The sequence below is a fragment of the Fistularia commersonii genome, chromosome 7 (genome assembly GCF_037954325.1).
Source record: "Fistularia commersonii isolate RoL2024-O1a breed Wild chromosome 7, RoL_Fcom_v1.0, whole genome shotgun sequence".
Taxonomy (NCBI): Eukaryota; Metazoa; Chordata; class Actinopteri; order Syngnathiformes; family Fistulariidae; genus Fistularia; species Fistularia commersonii.
Genome location: NC_141290.1, coordinates 8,455,142 through 8,476,926, shown reverse-complemented (window position 1 = coordinate 8,476,926; position 21,785 = coordinate 8,455,142). Strand labels below are relative to the sequence as shown.

The 21,785-nt window shown below is 55.6% G+C and overlaps 2 protein-coding genes across 3 annotated transcripts in view; both read left to right on the top strand.

Moving 5' to 3' along the window:
• The window catches only part of foxj3 (forkhead box J3), a 60,471-nt gene extending 45,766 nt beyond the window's left edge, over positions 1-14,705 (top strand). For both annotated transcript variants that reach the window (XM_086149601.1, XM_086149600.1), the window contains exons 4-12: positions 743-826; positions 1,969-2,070; positions 5,213-5,341; positions 7,095-7,269; positions 8,914-9,330; positions 9,649-9,750; positions 10,364-10,555; positions 11,075-11,173; positions 11,278-14,705. In XM_086149601.1, coding sequence (XP_086005727.1) covers positions 743-826; positions 1,969-2,070; positions 5,213-5,341; positions 7,095-7,269; positions 8,914-9,330; positions 9,649-9,750; positions 10,364-10,555; positions 11,075-11,173; positions 11,278-11,390 — 1,413 coding nt within the window. In that variant the 3' untranslated portion in view covers positions 11,391-14,705. The remainder of the gene's footprint in view (positions 1-742; positions 827-1,968; positions 2,071-5,212; positions 5,342-7,094; positions 7,270-8,913; positions 9,331-9,648; positions 9,751-10,363; positions 10,556-11,074; positions 11,174-11,277) is intronic.
• A 139-nt stretch (positions 14,706-14,844) lies between these two features.
• On the top strand, positions 14,845-19,271 carry LOC147232633 (uncharacterized). The gene is made up of 4 exons (XM_086149599.1): positions 14,845-15,138; positions 15,491-17,587; positions 17,785-17,894; positions 18,281-19,271. Exons 1-3 carry the CDS (start codon positions 15,066-15,068, stop codon positions 17,886-17,888), a joined length of 2,274 nt encoding a protein of 757 aa, XP_086005725.1. The 5' UTR covers positions 14,845-15,065; the 3' UTR covers positions 17,889-17,894; positions 18,281-19,271.
• Positions 19,272-21,785: the final 2,514 nt, after the last annotated feature.

Here is a 21,785-nt window from a genome sequence, read left to right as displayed (position 1 = left end):
TGCATCTTCTCCGTCGCCCATCAATATGAGGGGTTTTCATCTGCGCTTGATTATGCCCCGAGTTTTTAGTTTTTTTTTAGTTTTTTTTTTCCCCTTCCTCTCCTCAGAGGAACATTTTAATTGACCCCGGAGCCGCGCACATATTAAAACTTATCGTTTTAACCCCCCCGTCCCCGACGAATATAGGCCAGCCCGTCTTTTCATTTCAACAATAGCAGCGCCGGGGTGTGTGCGCAGAGAACACAGCAGATTTCCTTGCTCCAACAAGAGCGGGTTATTATGTATGCGGCTGTTATTGTAGAGATAGAGGAGATAGAGCTCAGCCGAGAGAATTTCTTATGGAAATATCAATTATTCTTTCTGCTCGGGAAGTAATTTTAAAGGTCCTGATCTCCCTTCCTCCTGACAATTGATATGTTATCGGGGGTCATATGAAATATTAAAACTACGTGGAGAAGTTGCCGGGCCTCGGGGGTAAAAATTTCATTTTTAACAGCTGTGCTCTTCCCGGCTGCCGGCGCCGAGCGGGAGCGCCGTCGGAAAAATAAATTAAACGGGGCTGAATGCAAAGATAAATACTGCAGCTCGGCTGCAGAGCGGGCCGCTGCCGCCCCGGAGCCGGCCCCGGCCCCGGCCCCGGCCCCGGCGCTCCCCCCGATTAACCCCGGAAGAGAAGCGGGCCCTCCGGCTCGGGCCGAGCTAGCGGTCCGGTCCTCGGCTGACGGCTGTCCTCTGTCCGCAGGGCTCCTACTGGGCCATCGACACCAACCCCAAGGAGGACGCCTTGCCGACGCGGCCGAAGAAGAGGCCGCGGTCCGGAGAGCGGGTAAGTCGCCCACGCCCGACGTGGCCTTCTCATCGGCCCTTAGTTTAACATCCTACTGGAGCGTCCGCCCCTGCGCCCCTCCTCCTCCTCCATATATATCCAGACTTTACGTAACGGCCTCCTCTCGCCGCTCCTCCGTGCTGTCCTGAAGACGGGGCTCCTCATTAATAAACTACACATATTACATACATTACGCGCTGAAGCGTTCTCATTTATTTATCTATTTATTTATTTATTTATTTAACAAACATCAATAAACACAAACCCGCTCGGAGCAGCGGCTGCTCGGAGCAGCGGCTCTTGAGCTTTAATTATGGATAAGTTGTGTCCGGCCTCACGTTCAGCCGCGCAGTTTTTAGTGAGCAGCTCAGATTGATCTGGCCCTGGGGGCATCCACCCCACCCCACCCCACCCCACCCCCACATTGTGGCAGACCGGGGGCTACCGGGAGGGTAGGATTCCGCTAATCTGTGGATGCAAACACGTAGCCGACGTCTCGGTCGTGCACACAGGCCGGCGTGGCGTGAACCTGTGGGTGCAGTCCTCAGCGTTCCCACGATAATCCCTGCTTTTTTTTTTTTTTTTTTTATAAAACAAGAGGCTGGATGTTAAAGGAACATGAGGATGTCTTTAGCTGGTCGCTCTGCTAGCACGCTCCCAGGTGGTGTTCCTGTAGGCAGGACACAAAGGAAGGCAGACCCCCCCCCTCATCCTTCCCGTCTGCCTGCGAGGCACTCCATTAAGAGCCTCAGACACACTGAGAGGGAGAGTTTGCGAAATCTCATTTATGTTTATCATGAATTAAAAATGGTATTGTTGGCAGCCAATCCTCTTACAGTAAGCAGCAAGGGGGGGGCATGGCGGAGTTATCTGTACGCAGCAGTGGAGGCTACGACATTGTGTGTGTGTGTGAGGTGAGGTTTGGGGATGAGGGCTGTCTGAGTCTCCTCAAAAAGCGAGAAACCAACAGTTCAAATGTGACCTAAATAAAAGCGTGTGTCTCCAGGGGATTGTCCTGCCGATGGATGTGTGTACCTGACAATCTAAGCGGGGGGGGGGGGGGGGGGGGGGTTTCCTGCCGTGGGACCTCGTGTGTTTGATAATTGGATAATGTTGGATTTTTGTCTGCCCACCCCTCACAGGCCTCCACACCGTACAGCCTAGAGTCTGAGTCTTTAGGGATGGAGTGTATGATCTCTGGAAGTGCCTCTCCAACGCTGGCAATCAACACTGTGACTAACAAGGTACTCCAGCCAACCATCCAGCCTCCGGCTTCATCAAACACCTGGCTACGCGGCTGCACCCTGACCCCGCCCACTTCCACAACCACCTACAGCTCTCCTCCCCACAGAGAGAGCGAGAGAGGAGCACTCTGGTGGAGGGGAGATACAAACACACACACACACACACACACACACACACCGGTGCACGCTCATGTGCCTAGAGCTTCTCTGCGGCGCAGCCCACACCAAAATACACCTCTCTCTGCAGTGCACCACCTCCCTCCTCTCCACCGACGGGCTCTTCTTACCTTTACCACGGCAACAACATGCCCACATTTACGCTTTGCGACCTGAGCCCAGCGGCGGGTCTGGGCGGGGCGGCGCCGCCACCTGACGGTGCGGCAGGTGACCGCCCTGCCCCCTCGCCGCCCGTTCCGTCTGGTCTCCCCCTCCCCCCTTTTGTTTTCTTTTTTTTAAATTCTTAAATAAGGTTTAAAAGCTCGGAAACAGCGGTCCATCAGAGAGTAAAGCTGCGGGGACGAGTCGCTGGTAGCTGTGAGTGCGCCGCTCACTCTGAAATTTAAATAGGCTTTTTAACCTTAAGCTCTCATCCTGTGGGCCCCCCGGGGGGGCGGCTCTCAGGAGTACTTTTAAAAAGCCTACAAGAGTCGCTTATTCATTTGCTGCCAGCGTTACTGAATGCGAACAGGCCTCCGTGCCGTTCCAGCCTCGGAGGCCGGGCTGGTAAACGCCCCGCTTGTATAGGTGAAGGCCGTAATGGAGGCCACGCGAAGATCCGCCCCTTCCTCTTCTTCCCAGACAAGCCGGAGCGCCGGTTTCCATCAGCGGGTCTGGATCCCTGCCCCGGCATACCTGGAGTCAACATATACACTCGTTAGCAACGGGCCAGACGGCGGCGGCGGCGGCGAGGAGGAGGCTGTGAGCACGGAGGCGGAGCTGAGGTTCCAAACCCCCCCCCCAGAGCCTGGGTGAGGAAGAGGAGGCCGGACCAACTGGGGCTGAAAACAAATGTGAGCGGCGGCCCCTCAGAGGGAGCTTGTTTCTCGCCGTTTTACACTGTAAACATGCGACAGGCCCCTCCTCCCCCCCGGCTGCGCCGTGCCAAGCCACAGGAATTCCCTCGCTCGCCTTTCTATTCCAGTCCCTCGCCGCCGTGTTCCCGCCTTCTGCGCGGGGCCAATCACGGCGGCCCTGCCGGAGAGAATCGCTCCTCTCTGCCGTCGGACATTCCTCAGATTGTCTCACACACACACACTTCCTCTCCAGCTCTGAGGGGGCCCTAAACATTAGTGGGAATGCGATTAAAAAAAAAAAAAAAAAAAAAAAAGAAGCTCCGGCTCTGACGTGCGCTGATGAGAGGAGGGAGTTGGAGGTCGGTTTTCTAATGAAAAGTCCCGTGTCTTTGTCTGTTCTCCGCACCGGCAGAGGCACCTGGGCCGACCCCGCTTTGGTCTTCCTGATCCCAGTCTCCCGCTCCAGATTAGGGCCCCTTGGAAGAGACACCTCTGGCTTTTTTTCCCTCTTCTCCCGCTCCTTAATTCAGGGCTAAGAATAGAACCGTGACTCGTCTGCTAGCTAACACCGCGCCGTGTTTACAGGGGAGCGGTTGCAGCTTGTAGGAGCACGCTTCCGTGTGCGTGCGCTACCTTTGTGTGCTCTAAGCCACACGTGTGTGTGCGTGCGCGCTATATCTCCCGCGCATGCTTTCATGTGCACGAGTGGGGGTGTTGTGTGTTTTTTGTGTGGTGGCGCGTGTCTCGGTTGCAGGGCCCGTGCGGGAGGTGGGGGGGCAGGGTCTCTGGGGTCTGCGTTAACCGCAGAGCCGTGAGGTTTTGAAATAATCACACTTTATGGGTGAGCAGAGTTAAAAATAGTTGGTGGGGGGTGGAGGTGTGTGTGTGTGTGTGTGTCGGGGGGGCTTAAAACCCGTTTTATGACTTCATTACACATAGCATTTATATTTGTGCGGCGGGCCGCCTTTGATTAGCATCCTAAGACTGATTCTGTTGTTGTTCTTCAGCCCTCACGCTCATTCAGTTCCCCTCCATGCTAATGAAGACCAGAGCTGAGCCCTCACCGGGGGGGGGGGGGGGGGGGGCTGAAGTTGCCTAATGAGCTGCTCTGCCCCCCTTCCTTGAATTGTGTTGCCTGGAATTAGCATTTGGTTCCTATTTTGTTTTTAACCCCCATGTTGGAATGACCGGGTGTCGGACTGTACCGGAACCGGGATGTAGGTCGGGGTCGGGGTGGATGGCCGGGTTCCCCTCGCCCGATTGTGGTCCGATGGTTTTCGAGCAGCCGCCGGACAAAAAAAAAAAAAAAACACAAGAGGCCTCAGTCTGGTTGCCGCGGCTGGCAGGGTCGGCCGGGACGCCTGCCCCAGGGCCGTGGCCGCCGCCGGCTCATTGTGCCCAGCACAGAGCACGCTCTGTTCCCGTCACGGTGACGGGCTGAAGCTGCCGTGTCCCCTCGGCCCGGCGCCGACACACACACACACTCCCCAGTGTCAGCATACCGGGCCGCCCGCCATTCCAACGCCACGTGAGAATCGTCCTCGTTCTCCCCCCGGCGTCATTAAATCCATTCTTTGGATCTTTTAATTGTCTGACAATGCACTTTATTTTGGAAGGATGGGCAGGGAACGGGGTGGGGGCAGACGTTGTTAGACGATAATTAAGGTTGTCATCCTGAAGTGCTTTGGCTAGTTTCACTGCAGCGCGGAAAGGTCAGCGTCTCAGCTGCACTGCGAGCCTTTGTTCGCCGCCCCAAACGCAGCGGCGCTCGGCGAGCGGACGCGGTTGACGTCGCCGGTCTGTGTGACCTTTAGTGCCGATCTCCAAACCCCTTCACACGTCCCACAAGAACCCCTCAGTGACGGTGGGTTGGGGGTCGGGGGGCAGCTAACGCCCCGTCTTAATTCCCACGCAGCCTCTCAACCGTGCATAAAAGTATGGCTGTGTTATGTGTTACTACATCCAGTACACACACACACAAACGCACACACACTCAGACGTGGGCTCGCACGCCGAACTATCTGTTTTGACTTTGGACCAGTCTGACCTTTCCTGCCCGTCACCACGGAGACAGTCTGACGTGCTACTCCATCAGCATGAACAGATGATTATTAATGTGTGTGTTCCAGGTGGCGTTGTACAACACCGACCAGGAGGGGAGCGACAGTCCAAGAAGCAGCCTTAACAACAGCCTGTCCGATCAGAGCCTGGCCTCCGTCAATCTGAACAGCGTGGGCAGCGTGCACAGCTACACCCCGGTAAGAGCCGACATTACCCACAACCCCCGGCTCCGCGGTAAACATGGCTCCTTACAAACCAACCCCATCGCAAGGAGCTGAGGTCCAGGAAGACGTGAAGGAGAACCGAGCTCATCCACAAGACACAGAGGACAATCACAGGAGTAGGAGCTAAACCTCTGGGAGCTTCAGCTACAAGGACTTTAGCATGGGGAGCAGGTCTAGCCCCCCCTTCAAGGGCCTCATGGGGCCTCTTAGGGATGAGGAACCGGGCTCCTGGTGGAGCAGGTGGATTCCAAAGCATTGTCTCACAGTCCATTGAGAAGAAAATGTGTGAATCCTAGGAAGCAGATTAGTGAAGGCGAGGATCCGGGTTGTTTTGTTTTTCTTATTATTTCTCGGGAAGAAAAACCATCACCAGGCTGAACTGTTTGACCTGCACAGCGTGGAGCTCCTGGGTCCGCACCCATGTCCATCTCCAGCCAGGGGGTTCCCCTCCTCGGGTCCGGAGAGTCCAGCTCCCATCGTCGTCTGTCTGGATCTGAAGATTTTCTGAGGACCGTGCATTTTCTTCAGCGTCTAAAGACATGCTGGGCCGTGTTCTAGATTCTTCTCCGTGGACTTCTGGTCGTTTGAACCAGGGAGGTGAGGTAACCTCCTGAACGACCCCTGTTTCCTTTGGGAGGGGTCGTAAGATCAGGTGCCAGTGAGGTTTCCGGCAGCGGGACCTCCTCCTCCGGATCCAGGAAAGGGAGTAACGTGGATGTTCTTGGACTCGCCGGCCTCCTGGCGCCCGAGCTCTGCTGTGACTTCATCTGGGAGTCCTCCTCCACCCTCTCCAGCGGCTCCGACGTCTGCGTTAAAGCGGCGTAAAGTGTTTTCTCAGCCGCTCTCCAAGCCGAGGCCCGACGATGGATTCTATTTTATCTCCGCGTTCCAAGCCACGGGGCAGCTGCAGCCGCTAAATGAATACCGATGAAAGAGCAGCAGATACCGGCGTCCCGGATCATCTGATCTCGAGGCCCCAGGAGGTTCTGTTCAGAGGAGAACGCTGCAGGCGGCAATAGACCGAGCCTTAGCACCAGGACCGGGTTTAAGGGAAAAGCAGAGATGCGCACGCTCCTGGAAGCCAGACAGACAGAAGCTCCTCTTCTGATGTCCTCCCACCAGAGAGGACCTCTCTTTGGTGCCGTCCTCCCGCATCCCAGCTCCCGGCTTCAGGCGCCGGCATCGATCGGCCCGCCTGACGGCCGGGCTCGCTGGCAGCCCGAGCGGCCGGGCTTCATTTTTCCCTGGCAGCCGTGGGTCCAGCCCGGAAAGCAGCGGGGCGGCCCGACCGGACTCCGCGCTCCAGCCCGCGGGGGTCAGGAGGCGGATCCTGCTCCAATCAGAGGCTGCGGCCTGGCCCGCGGGGTCAGGGGTCAGATCCCGCTCCCAGAGCTGGCGCCCAGCCTGTAATGAGTCTTGTCGGCCGGCAAATCCCACCGGAGCGTGCCATCCTAGGATAAAATCGCTGCTGACGGGTCGGAGGCCTCCTGATTGATTTATTTATTTGAAGTGCATTTTTGGGTTCTTTAACGCTGCCGTGAGCGCGGCGGCACCGACCCGTGCAGCCGCATGGCTGGAATCGCTCGTGGGAGTGCCGGATGACTGACAGCTGTCAGACACAAACAAAGATGGCCGCCCACCGGCCGACAGGCCGCGAGCTTCCGCGTCTCCTGTCGTTAAACTGCCTCTGAATGTTGCTATTATGCGCCGTCCCCTCTGTCTCCAGGTGACCAGCCACCCGGAGCCCGTGTCCCAGCCCATGAACCTCCAGCAGCCCCCCCAGTCCCAGTACAGCATGCCCGACCGGGACAAGCAGCTCCTCTTCTCGGAGTTCGAAGATCTCAGTGCCTCCTTCCGCAGCCTTTACAAGTCTGTCTTTGAGCAGTCCTTCAGCCAACAAGGTGAGGCCGCCAATACACACACACACACACACACACACACACACACACACACACACCGTGGAGGTCTGTTCCTGGCTGCCTTGGCTCTTAACCCAACATGAAGAGCGGAAGTCCTTCTTCGTAGCTTCGTGGACGTGAACCCTGGAGGAGAATCTCTCCGTAACGTCTCCGCTCCTCTTGGCCTGGAATGATTTCTCCTGTTGTGTCAGTTCCACATCACAGCTGCTTCTCCTCCAGACGCCTCAGATCAGACACAGGCGTCTGGAGGTCCTGCCTGGTCGTGGGTTTTCACAGAAGCAGGGAGGCTCCTCGTCTCTCAGACGGCGAGGAAGGCGGAGCGTGTTTTTCTCTCACAGCCGCTTCAGGATTCGGCCCGTTGGACAGAAGAACGAGGAGGTGTTTGATGTTCTGCTCTGGAGGGGACGTGAAAATAAGAGATGGTCTTCAACATCTAGGATGGGACAGGAGCATCAGAGGAACGTATCGTTCGATGGAACCTGCGTTCTGTCGTGTTCCAGAAGGTTCCCGGCGTGGGTCGCGTTCCGCCTCAGAACGATGTCCTCAGCAGATCTGTGGTGTTTGGATCTTTGGTGTTCAAATGGAGGTCTGTGTGATGGAGATCCACGGTGGGAGATGGAGCGTTCCAACCAGGCCGTGAGTCCCCGTAGAACCCGGTGCCGTTCTGCTAGCGATCTGATTGCCTGATAAACAAAGAACGTCGCGACCTACTTCCCGCCATCCGGTGCTCTCCACGCTGATGTTCTCCAGGAACTCCTCCTTTCATCTCATCCATCGGCTGAAAGTTGTCGCCTTTTGTGTTTCTTAAACATGGCAGACAAATCAAATCTCTCCATCGGCTGAGCGCAGACGCTTGTGAAGTGGGGTTCCTGGAGCTGGGAGGCTCCGCCCCCGCCGTCAGCCGCCGGCCGCCGCAGACGCCGAGCTCGCCGGGGCCTCTGATAAAAGCTAATGAGCTGCCATTATTTTTCCCCCGCTGCGTTAATTGCTTTCTGTATTTCCCCGGTCGGACAACGGGCTTACGCACCGATAACAGATACACCTTTGTCACCCCTGCAGCGGGGGCTGCCTGTCCATTATGGAGGGGGCGGAGGGGGAGGGATCGGTTCACCGTGAAGGACGGGTCCTCTCAGGACCTCCGAAGATGACTCCGGGCTGGGGGGCCGTGGAGGGGGGGGGGGGTAACCTCGGAGACGCGCTGAGTCACTCGCCGATCCAACAAAATGGCAGCCGGACCCAGAGTGTGCGGGGAGCGGTGAGAAGATCCACGTCCTTGAGGTTCAGCGTGCACGGCTCTGAAGACATTTCTCTCGCCGGTCCACCAGGAGAACCCGCCCACGCCTGCTGCCTTTCATTTCCCCATTTTCTCCTGATTCTCTGGAAGGGTGTCGTCATAGTCATCAGTTTTCAGTTCAGATCTGCCAATGGCGTTGACGGGGACCTCCTCCGAGAAGCTCCTCCACGCCACTGCCCCACCCCTGCCTTCAGAAACAAGATAACTCCTGACGTCGAGACGACCGAGTCGGCCCCTGTTCTCAGATTAACCTGCGTATGTGTGTGTGTGTGTGTGTGTGTGTGTGTGTGTGTGTGTGTGTGTGTGTGTGTGTGTGCGTTCCTGTCTTCCAGGTCTGATGGGAATGCCGTCGGATTCCTCCCAGCAGACCCACACCTCCTGCTCCTATCAGCACTCCCCCAGCAGCACCATCAGCACCCAGAACAGCCTGTCCAACAACCAAGCTAACAGCCACCCCAACAGCCACTCCGGCGCCAGCGGCCAGGTGCCCCTGTCCCACCCTGCCCAGGTCCACCCCGGCCACGGCTCGCCCCACGCACAGCACCTCCCGCAGCACGCCGGCCCCCACAACCAGCACAACCAGCACCAACAGCACCAACAGCACCCCCAGCACGCCGCGCACTCCCAGCACGGGCAGCACCCACCCCACAGCCAGCATCCGGCGCACCCCGCCCAGCACCCCGGGCAGCAGCACCCCAGCCTCTCTCACCAGCCCCATCCCACCCAGCAACAGATGGCCTGCAACACGGGTAAGACCCCCCCCCCCCCCCCACACACCTCACCCCCACGCCAGCCCCCGCCTCAGACCGTCGGCCGATCGAGCGGCGGAGTTTGTTTAGCGCGGTTCCGGTCGGAGGGACCCATTGTGGTCCGAGCTGGGAGAACAAAGCAGGGCCGCAGCCGCTATTCAGAGGCCGCCGGCTCCCCCTAATGGAGGCCCGTCGGTACTGCGCGGTGTTGGTCCCGCTGGAGAATCCACCGGCTCGGAGGACAGCGGCGGACCTCCGCCCGCAGCTCCTCCGCCTCCGGGTCCCGCTGAGTCTCAGGTGGCTTCCTCTCCTTTGCAGGCCTGCTGTCGGACTGGTACCCCAACCTGGACGCACTGAAGGAGAGCTGCCGCATCGCCAGCAGCTACAACTGGGCCGACGTGGACCTTTCCCCCTTTCAAGGTGCGCCTCGGATGCCGCGACCACACACACACACACACACACACACACACACACACACACACACCTGTAGACCTCCTTCCCCCGGCACCAATCTGTAGACCTCTGGTGCTTGTTGGATGTTTCACTTGTTTCGCCTTATGTTTTCTTCAGCGTGAAGCTAAACTCACTAAATAACTCTCTCAGAGAACGTTAGCAGCACACAGGATCTATTTATCGGAAGCTAAGCCAAATGTGTCTGGTTCCCCAGACGTTCCTGGAACCTTCTTCTCCCTCACCCTCCTCCTCTCATCACACTTCTTTATCTGGCCCCACAATCCCACGTAGATATACATAAACTCTTATCAGCTCTTCAGCAAATACCATCTCCGACGTAAGCTTAGGCCTTCCACGTGGTGATGTCCTTCAGGTCCAGGCGCCTGCAGGATCCCACAGCTAGCGGGATGGAGGACCGACGTAGTGACGTCCATGCATATGTGAGACGTGTTTGAGGCCAATGTGGAGGCGACGATGAGGTCCGCCAAAGCGTCTCGGCGGTCCACCGCGGGCAGCGGGGCCTCCGGGTGTCAGAGATCTCTGCATGAAATGACTTGTTCTTCCTGTCCCCCCCCCCCAGGTCTGAGGGAAAGCATGAGGCAAGCGGAGCTGAACAACTGGTCCCTGGAGCCCACCCAGATCGCCGACCTTTGCTCCTCCATCAACCAGTTCTTCGCCCGCACCGGCGTCATCCAGCAGCAGGGGGCGGTGCAGCCCCCCGTCTGCCACGGCTCCATGCACCCCAACAAACCCAGCCAGCACCTGCCCACAGGTTTGACTTCTCCTCCTGACCCCCAGCCAGTAGAACAGGAGAACCTTTGAGGGGTTTCTGAAGCTCCGTGCATAGATAGAGACGACTGTTTGCTCTCAAAGGTTTTATGACTCCTTCCTGGAGTCTGTCATGTTGGAGCTCAACGTTTGGTTCATCCAGCTGGAAAGGAAACCAGCGGGGATGCCTCGGATTAGTCTCGGTCCTAGCAGCTGCTGCAGCAGCAGCAGGTCCCAGGCCAGGGGTCTAGGATCTCCTCCAGACCACCGCTCCCCTCACTCCCACCCCTAGATGAAGTCTTCTCCAGATGGTTCTGTTAGAACCAGGTAACCGGATGGAGACCTTGTCTGCAGCACCAGCCAGAACCTGCCTCTCGCACCGGGTTCTTTGACTCTGACTGCGGTGTGGTTCCTTACCATGGTCCAGAACCAGGGTTCTGTCCAGCTGACACACACACACACACACATATACACATACACTCCGCTCCAATCAAATGCTGTCCTGTGTTGGCTCCGCCCCCAGGGAACCTCTACATGGACTCCAGACAGAGCCTGTCCATGATGGGCCCCCCCGGATACCCCCACATGCCCCCCATGAGCAGCGCAGGACCCACCATGACTGGTGAGGCCGCCAACCGTGGCACAAGTCTGTACGTGCACGCCACGTTTGCACTAACTCACCAGCCTATGTGTGTGTGTGTGTGTGTGTGTGTGTGTCTCCTGCAGGACACCACGCTCAGATGAACCAGCAGCACATGCTCCCCAGCAGGAACTTCCAGATGCACCGCATGCAGGCCGATGACATCCAGGACGACTTTGACTGGGACTCCATCGTCTAGCCCTCCCAGACACCTTCTCATTTTACAGACAAAAGGGAGCGAGTGGAGGAAGAGGAGGAGATGGTGGAAGAGGAGGAGGAGGAGGTGGAGGAGAAGGAGGAGGCCACTGTGAGTTGGACACAGGAGAAGGAGAGCGAAGACCCACCTGTAAAGGGTTTCTCTGGAGACAATCATTCTGAGTGGACGCTTCAGGATCCTCCACGTGCTCTTCAACACACACACACACACACATGCACACACACATGACCCAAACCACATGTTCCTCAGCTCCCCCTTCTCCATGACCGTGGAGTGACTAGACGAGATGTTCAGCCTGTGGTTCTTCTGGTCTGGATGTGGACGCCACACCCGCTGCAGACCCAACCTTAAGTTTACAGGCTGAGGTTCAGGGGGGACAGGAAGTAGCCCACCCATGTGATCAGGCTGTCATTCTCCGCCTCGGAGCACCTAAAGATGACTCTTCTTCTCTCCCCTGTCTGTTCACCTTTCACATTTCAAGCGCTGACCTGACGGCACCTGGCGGTCTAAGACCAGCCAATAGGGCCAGCCGGTGGCGGCGGCGTTAGGTCAGAGGCTGAGGCTCCGCCCCCACGCCGCCTGATAGAAGCACAGAGGGTTTATTACGTGTCTTCTGGGTGTTTACATGGAGGCAGGCAGGAAACCGGATGTACGTGAGTGCAGGTCTTGGCAGACCTTGGAACTCCAGGCTCCGCCCACCCGGGCGCCTGACCCCCGAGAGCATGCTAGGAATCCATCCCGTCATCTCGGCGCCGCGGCGAGATCCTGGTGAGCGAACACCCGCTGATCAAATGACGCCGACCAATCGGCTTTGAGCGAGTGGCCGGGCGACCCGTCCCCGGGATTTGATCGGCTTTCCGGCCATAACCGCTGGTGTGTGTGTGTGTGTGTGTGTGTGTGTGTGTGTGTGTGTGACGCGGCGGGTCACATGACCCAGTCTTATGTTGGCGGTGAGAACCTCGCCGTCGTTAGATCTGGTTCGGTCCAACAAAGTCCCAGACGCAGCGGACCAGAACCTCCGCGTGACTCGGCCAGGACGTCCTACGGGCCTCGTGCTCCCCACCACAGGTCTGAGGAGCAGGAGAACCATCTCCAACTTTCCTAACATGCTCTCAGGTCTCAGCCGCTCCAGAGGCTCCGCAAAGCTAAGCTAGCGCCAGCTTCGAGGGGAAAGGGGAAGCATCTACTTTTGCACATCGGCGTGTGTTTACAGGTCCAGGGGGTGGGCGGTGGGCGGGGGTAAAGATCTGAAGACCCAGGCGTTAGCTAAGCTTGCTAACTGATGATAGGATGGAAGATGGTGGAGGAGAGAGGGTGAGGAGGACTTTCCCCAGACCTTGAAGAGATGCTCCGGAGTCTGTCTTTCTGACGTGTTTCGTTGTGACGGATAGTGATCCTGCTTGTACACCGTTATACCTGAGTGACTCCTTGCACAGCCCATAGTGTGTGTGTGTGTGTGTGTGTGTGTGTGTGTGAGAGAGAGAGAGAGAGTGTGTGTCTGTTTTGGAGTGGTGCTGATTGATGCTGCACCCCTCGATGAGCACAAGAGAAATGGAAGCTTGGAGGTCAAAGAGCAGGTGATGGTTGAAGGAGGGAGACGGGGGGAGGCGTCTCCAGGGGCGACGGGTGTCAGAGAAGATGCACCCGGATCTTCCTTGTTTTTACACTGCAAAGCACCTCCCTGGTCCTGAGGGTCCATCACTCCTCCACAGCTCTTCATCTCCACGGAGCCACCCGCACTGGGACCAGGTGACTCCTAGTGGCCGTGTTGGGAACTACCAGCAGATGCTGGACGGGGCCTCCTCTCTGCAGGAACCCGGCTTCTTGGCTTGGAGGACGTGCAGAAGTTCCTCCAGGGCTCCCGGCGGCCCGGACCTCCCGAGGGTCCCCTGAGTGTGGACGCACTGCCTAGAGCCGGTCCGGCCACAGCACGGAGAGCACGTTCTCCTAAATGTTGAGCTGGTCCTCGGAGGGAACCGGAGAGTCGAGGACCAGGAGTTTGGTTCCAGTGGATGACAATCACCCCCCAAAAGTTGAACCCCCCCCCCCCCCCCCTCCCACGATACCCTCTGTCTCGCGAGGGTGAGAAAGGAACGTTCCAGGTCTCCCGAGTGTTGGTCTGAACCACCAGGAGCCCGGTTTCACACAGACCATTTTGAGGTCCAGATCTGGTCCATCTCTGGAACCTGAAGCCCAGCTCTCTGTTAGCCCACTCCGTCAGCCGTGTCGTACCCTGGGGAGGGGTCGACCCGGACCTCCAGAACCTCCTCCATGAAGCAGCGCCGACTTCCAGGGCTGCAGCTTTGCCGACCCGCCAGGCACATGTAAGCGCAGAACACGTCGTGGTGGGTTCTTCCCGGTGAAGACGGAGAACGTGCAGCGCAGAGCGCAGTAGAACCCCCTGACCCCGGACCCCCGACACCCCCCTCCCCCCCTGCCCCCTACAACGCAGGGAGGCTAAAAGGGAAAAAGGTGACGACAATGACTGGATCCCAATCACAGTTGAACATTTTAATACCTGGTGTGTGTGAGTGTGAGTGTGTGTGTGTGTGTATTTGTTTGCTTGTGTGATTTTTTTTTTTTTTTTTTTTTTTGTCAATTACTTTTACAAAAGTCACTTATGTTTTTACTACCGCTTGACATGAACCTGCCAGAGAGATTACCATGACATTATGGGGGGGGGGGGGGCCTTGTTACGTTTTGGGAGAGACCTGCCGACGAGTACTGCTGAGGGGGGGCTGTTCTACCCAGTGCTGGTGTGTCCTTGTGCTTGTACATAAATGTCTTTTCAACCCCCCCCCCCGTCTGTCTCTCTCTCCTCCGAGGGGGGTTCCGGGGTTTGGGGGGGTGGGGGGGGGCTTGTCCAATGAGAGAAGAGGGAAAAGAATAGAGTATTTTGTTATTTTCCGGAGGGCGGTCGTCTGTACATATCTATACTGTATATATGTGACGGAGGTGCGGTGGCCGGGGGGGGCTCCGCCCGCGGCTCCACCCCCGCGTTCAGTGTTTAATATATTTGGTTTGTTCCGTTTCCTTTCTCCTCATTTTTATTTCCTCTGTGTCACTTCCTGTCCCCCCCTCCCCCCCCTCGGTCCCCCCCCCTCTTCGTTTATTGCACGGTTTATTACTTTTGTTGTCGATGAGGTGACACAGCTACTCTGTATTTGTTTAGTGCTGTAAAATAACTCCAGTGTTATTAGTCGTCGATACCACCAACCCCCCCCCCCTCCTAAATCCCCCCCCCCCGATCCTAATTTGCATGAATGGCACTTAAAAAGAAATAAAATATGGTAACTTCACTGTGGAATGATGTGCTGTTTGAGCCTTCTTCACACCTGGATCTTCAGCTGCACCAACATCTGCTGAAGGACACTGGAGGAGTTAAGTTGAAGGAGAGAGCTTTGGCGTGGATGGGTCAGCTGTCAATCACTGGACTTTGGGAGGAAGACAGAAAACATGGAGGGATCAGACAGGAAGGAGAACTCGGAGAGAACCCAGGCGGGAACACGAGGTTCCAGAGCTAACCTGGAATGTGCTGCTCGGAGTCCGGACTTAGACCTGAGCCCCCCCCCCCCTCCTCCTCAGGTTTCCTCAAGCGAAACATAAACGGACACGTCTGCTCGTCACTCACGGACGGAACGCCGGAGACGGAACATCATGTCCAGACTCTGCTGCCTCCTCCTGCTGACGCTGCTCCTGGACGTCGGGCCCAACGCCGCAGCACCAACGGGTAGGAACCCCCTTTAGAACCGGGCCGCGAGGGGGGTCGTCACAGGGGGGTCACATTTACTGGGGTCTCTGTGGAGTCTCCATGTTCTCCATGTGCTTCTCTGCATGTCTCCATATGACGGACACCCGTCCTGTCCAGGTTAAGCTCCGCCTCCTGACTGCGAGAGAATGAGTGAATGAATGATGGACACGCCTGCTTTGAAGAACCTTCTACAAATCTTCATGTGTTTCAGCTTCCAGTAAAAATTCCCAGCTAGATCTTCCAAAAACTCCAGATGTTTTGAAACTTAGGTTCTGTGATTTGCTCCCCAGCTGCTTAGAAACATCTGCTAAATCATGATTGTCACTTGCAGGTGAGGCTCTCTGGACCTCAGCTGCTGCAGAAGAACCGGATCTTGACAAACCCCCGGAGCAGCGACACCTGGAGGAACCGGCTGTGACTTCGAGCCCTGAAGCAGAACAAGCTTCATCCCCGCCGGAGATCCAGGAGTTAACTCACGAGCCAGATCTTGTAGAAGCATCTGATCCAGCCTCAGCAGCTCCAGAGAAGGACAATGATTCGGCAGCAGTGGGCTCAGAACCCGTGTCTGAGGTTCCAACAGAAGATGCTGCGGAGCCGGAGACCCAAGGAGAGTTTGAGAAGCAACAACCCACAGAACCTGCCTCTGGTCCTTCCCAAGCACCGGAAGATCTAACCTCAGAGGGAAATAAAGTAACAGAGGATACTGAAGAAGAAACATCTCGCCAAGCTGACTCCGGACCTGAAGAATCTCCTCCTGGTGCACCGGAGGAGGACACGTCTGTGCTCATTGTTCCTCAAGATGCTGAGACAAATGAAGCCAATCATGTTGAACCTGCTGTGGAAGAACCAGAACCAAAACCAGGCCCAGGAGAACCTGCTGTATTTGTTCCTGTGGAAGCTGCTGAGCAGGAGCTGGAACAAGAAGAACCAGGAGAAACACAAGAAAAACCAGAGGGGATTCCAGAAGAAGATCCACACACGGTAGAACCTCCTGTTCTGATTCATGGAGGTGATGGATCTGACACCTTCGCTGTCACACCTGAGAACAAGGAAGATGATCCAGTAGAACATGGCGGACAGGAACCCGGGGAACCTGCAAGAGAGAAGTCAGATGAACACATTGGAGAAGAATCAATCATCTCCCTTTCCACTGAAGGTCCAGAGGAGGAAGTGAAATCAGAACATCCAGAGATGATCATTGAAGACGAAGACATCCAAGTACACGGTTCCTCAGAGGAGGAAGCAGAAGCTGCAACTCCAGAAACATCTTTACCTGCAGCCGCAGATGATGATGATGATGATGCTTTAGATGAATCCGGACCTCCTCAGGAACCTGCTCCTGGTGCACCAGAGGAGGACGAGTCTGTGCTCATTGTTCCTGAAGATGCTGAGACAAATGAGGCCAATCATGGTGAACCTGCTGTGGAGGAACCAGAACCAAGCCCGGAAGAACCTGCTGGAGTTGTGCCTGTGGAAGCTGCTGAGCAGGAGCTGGAACCAGACGAACCTGGAGAAACGCTAGAAACATCAGAGGGGACTCTAGAAGAAGAAGATCCTGCTGCTCCAGTGGTTGAAAACGTTGAAGGTGACCTTCCTACCGACAAAGATGCAGAAGAAGCGGGTGACACGGAGGAACCTGCTGAAGATAAAACAGGACCACAAGAGTCCATCCCAGAAGAACCAGGTGTCACCGTTGAAGCTGAACAGGAACCAGAGGAAAAAGAGGAGACTCTCCAGATTCCTGCAACCCATGTAGAAGAAGATGAAGAACATTCAGAACCAATTGTTGAAAATGAAGAGAAGCTTTCTCCTGGTTCCAGTGATCCCGTCACCAGTACAGAAGAAACACTGGAGAACAAAGTTGGGGATGAAGTGGAACCTGCAGGAGAAGAAACAGCACCACAGGAGCCGGTCCCAGAAGAACCACAGGTCCCTGTAGAACCAGCTGTGGCGGTTTCTCCTGAAGCACCAACTGGAGAACCTCCAGAAGGAACGCAGCCTCCTGTCCTCGTTCCACTGGAACCCGACGAGGAGGCGGACAGTACCGAGGAAGGAGAACTGCTGGGGTGGAACTCTGAGGAGACGACCGAATCACCCGCTCAGACACCAGGTCCGGATGATCCCGTCCTCGTGTTTGCTCCGGCCGAGTCCACAGATGAAGATCCGGACAGGAACACGACTTCCGAAGCTACCGTTCCACCAGAACCTCCCGTGAAGGAACCGAGCCAGGGTGACAACCAGAACAACTCAGAAAGCGAGTCCAGAGATGTCCCGGAAGGCTCTGAGACCAGAAGAACGGGGGACGACCAGGGTCCCGTTCACGAGAACTTCCCGGGGGTCGTAGATGCAGCTCCAGGAGAACCCAAATTACATCTTGGCCCGAAGGTCACACCTGAAGAAGAGGAATGGGCTCCTGCCACTTCGATAGGTAAGAACACCAGAACCTCGGTGAGACCCGAACTCCGTCAGGATCCTGGAGCGGCCGTGGTCCCCTCAAAGGGTTGAGACCATCTCAACCCTAAGACGAGACTGCAGAAGAGGCGACGGCTCCCCAAGTTGTGGTCTCTGCTCGGGTTCTTCCTGGGTTCTTCCACCCTGGAGCTGACCGCCCTCTGTGTTCCCCAGGCCAGGTGAGCAGAGGGACGGTGCTCGGCGCCGGATTCTTCGCCCTGGTGATCTTCATCGCCATCGGCTTCATCGGGATGGCGGTCACCAAGAAACTGCGCTGAATGCCGGTGAGTAAGATGATGTCGTTGCACGGGCTCGTCTGATTGGACGGGAACCCTGAGAGGTCACACGTCCGTCAGAACCTTTGTTTCGGTTAATAACTGATGATTACGCTCCAGATTCCACACGGAGCACAGAACCTGTGGAGATGTTCCTCTGCTTCCTTGTAAATTCAAAGCATGCTAACATGTAGCATTCGCTGTAGCGCCTTAGCTTTGCGTGGGGTCATCCTCAGAGCATCGGTCCAATCCCTCCGACACCGACTGGTTCTGACAACAATTCTGACAAAAATCCCTGTGTTCTGGAGGGACCCCGAGTGGAACCACGAAAAGCTTTCAGGATAAAAGAAACCATGACAGAAGGTCCCTGCTGACCCTCCTCTTCTCTCCTCTAGAACCCCCCCAGGACCAGAACCAGAACCGGATCTTTACTGCAGCACCAGGAATAAGGGGGGGTTGATTCTCACAGGAAATCTCAGGACCTTCTGATTCTGAGGTTCTTGTATTTGGTGTCAACAGAATCAGCTGGATCGGTATTGGGGGTCCATTCTGTTTCCATGGAAACAGCAGCAGAACTTCACTTTGTTCCTTGTAGAACATCAGATGGCTTCATTCCAGCGGCGTGCACCCAAGAGTCATGACATGTTCCTCTAGAACAGAGTGTTCCCTCAGACTGGGTTCGAACACCTGACGCTCTTCTGGAGCCTAGACACACACACACACACACACACACAGACACACACACACACACACAACCATTACAGCTGCTTCTGAGGACCACACAGTTGTTGGACTGAGACACCTTCATTGGAGGTTCTCAGAGAGAACCTTTCTTCGAACAGAGAACCTGGGATCGACAACAGGAGAAACACACACACACACAGACAGGTGTACACTTGGGCAAAATGCCTGCACTTGCATGCATACGCACACACGCATGCAAACAGATATGGCTGCACACACACATAAGCATGCAAATAGTTACATGTGCACGGGTGTAAACATCTACATACTCCATGCACACACACACACACACACGCAAACAGATATGCATCTGTATGGGTATACACACACATGCAAGCATGCATATGCACTTGCCCACTCACACACACACACACACACACACACACACACACACACACACACACACACACACACACACACACACGATAGTAACCACTACCTGCAGACCTCAGGTACTGCAGTACTTCCCTCGGAATTCTATGGTTCCACAATAGGTGATTTTCCTGTAGACCATCAGGTGGACCCTCCATCCAGGAGAAGGCGTACGAGGTCCATCTGCTCCACACCAGAACCGAGTGAGATGTTGACAAGGTCCTTTTCTCAACAAGTACTTGGAATAAAGATCAAACCGTGTAGTACAAATACTGTGTTTTGCTCTCAATCCAAAGCATATAAACTGAGTACTTCTACTGCTGGGAGGAGACCGGAGATCTCGGTGACACCCACTTAGCCCCCTGGTTCCCACGTTAACCGTCAAGTCTTCATCAGGAACCAAGGAGGACAGAGCAGACTAAACTCATTCATCCATTTATCCAGTATCTGCACATGCAGATCCAATTGCAGCCAATCACAGCCGACAACGGACTGTGAGGTGGGACGTAATCTAGACAGGTAGGCGGACACAAACATGTCAATCATGTCAATTTGGCAATGGGGGGGGGTCAGATTCCACGGAGACACAGCGCCATCTAGTAGCCGTGGGCGTGACCTGTTCTCGCCTTCGGCTGTGGATGAACATGGACAAAAGCATGAGATCCATCAGTGCAGCTGAACCCCCCTCCCGTGAGAGTGTGTGTGTGTGTGTGTGGGATGGGGGGGGTGATGGAGACGATGACAGCCCCCACACCCCGTGGAAACGACCCGCTCTTTTGTAAATTCTTGGAAGTCCAGGACGAATGTGAGCTTCTACCACTTGTGCTTTGAGATTACAGAACGATTCAAGAACTCCTTCTACCCGACTGCCATCAGACACTCAAACAGCTGACACTCATTCCTCTCCTTGCACATGTAAAGTCTATTGCCTCTTAATTTGCACTCATCCTTGCACCTGCGCGTTGTGAGTTGCACACCAAGCTGCACTCAAATGTCTTATTGCACCGTATTCTACTCACTGTTCTATTGCAAGCTTCACATTCATATCTATAATCATATTTACAATAATGTTTACAGTCTTCTACCAGCACATATCCCAATGTCGAGCGGACAGCAAAGTAGGAATTTCACTGTACGGGGAAACACGTTTTTACACTGTAAATGTGACAATTAACACTTTGAATCTTGAATTTTGGAGCAGAAGCTTTCAAACTAAAAGCATTTCTTGGGGTTTAAAATGGTTTTAAAAAGTTTGGGATTCAGAGACCATTTACTGCTTCATGTGACAGCAGGTGTGTGTGTGAGAAAGAGTGGCAGAACAGTGACTCCTTGGTGTCCCAGGCTCCAACCCCGTCTTCTTCAGCACCCTCTGAGGTCGCGCCATCAGTGCCGGCCACCTGGAGAGGCTGGATTATGTCCCCACTCTGGTGTGGAGGAGCTTCCAAACCAGAGCCTGCGCTCGCCTGGACATATTGTGAGTAAGAAGCTATCCTCACACCTCCATGGGTGGACACCATGACCACCAGGGCGTCCTCAGAGGATCATCTGAAGGAGGCCTCCTTCACCCCAGCCAAGACTGAAAAACATAGAAGTTGATGGAGAGACCTCACAGGGGGAGGCCATTCATTCATTCATTCGTTCATTCATTCACCAACTACCCTGCACTCAGGGTTGGAGGAGTAGCTATCCCTGCTGCGATTGGGCGAGAGGTGGGGTTCTTCCTCGACCGACCAATCACTAGGCTGCATATAGAGACATGCATCCATTAACCCTCTCATCCACTCCTCTGGACAATGTAGGGTCTCCAGAGAATCTCCTGCATGTGTTTGGACTGTGGGAGGAACTTGGAAAACCCGGAGGAACCCCACGCAGACACGGGTAGTACATGGTGACTCCACACAGAAAAGCCCCCTGTGGGAATCCAACCAGGAAGGAGGAGGTTCTGACACACTCCAAGTTTCAGCCGAGATTCGGAGGATCAGCAGGAAGTTCTGGATGACAGTCTGGAAGGTCTAGCAGAGTATATCAAAACACTAACTGGAGTACTATCTGGAATCTACTGAGGAACAGAAGAACATCCATCACAAACTACAACCCTGAGATTTTCCAGGACTCCCCTGCTGTGGTCATCCACCTCCTGCAGATCAGCTCAGCTCGGTCACTCGCTCCAGGATGAGACCGTAATGTCGGCCTGGGGGTCAAAGGTCACAGCCAGGCCTCCCAATCAGGACTGTCTCTGGTGATGAACCGACCAGGCCCAGAGCTGTGTCCTCCCACGGAGCAGGACTGAGGGCGTGGGTGGGTTGTCCTCTCATCTCCTTATCTTGATCCTAACCTGTTTCGGGAACAGGTTATTTCCTGCGGGCCCACTGGATTACCATGTATACAGGGGCGAAACCGCCTCTTTGACACCAGTCAGTCAGGATGGAGCCTGAGATGGTCCACCCTCGCCACCGGAACATCATGGCTTCCCCGATCACATGGTCCTCCTCTGACGGACCTAGGTCTTGACCTCGGACCCGGGTTTGGTGGATGTCTAAGCTCCCCGTTCGGACCTCCTTTCCAGGACGGGGATCGGCAGAGGCCGATGGGCTCGCTCAGGTGTATGGCCTTTCTCCTCCTACCTCCTTCTCCTCCTGTCTAACAAAATACCCCGCAGACTAGTTCTTTATGCCCCTCCAAGCAGATTAGATGCAGTGTCCCAAATAATCCCCCCCCACACCACCTCCACTCCTGACTCTCAACAAGCTGCGATCTGATTGGTCAGAAACCTGCTCTGTGTGT

What these genes read in the sequence shown, in the direction of transcription:
- LOC147232633 (XM_086149599.1), top strand. Translation starts at nt 15,066, where the DNA reads ATGTCCAGACTCTGCTGCCTCCTCCTGCTGACGCTGCTCCTGGACGTC. An exon ending in CAACGCCGCAGCACCAACGG is followed by an intron (nt 15,139 to 15,490) that starts GTAGGAACCCCC and finishes TGTCACTTGCAG; the next exon opens with GTGAGGCTCTCTGGACCTCA. An exon ending in GGCTCCTGCCACTTCGATAG is followed by an intron (nt 17,588 to 17,784) that starts GTAAGAACACCA and finishes TGTGTTCCCCAG; the next exon opens with GCCAGGTGAGCAGAGGGACG.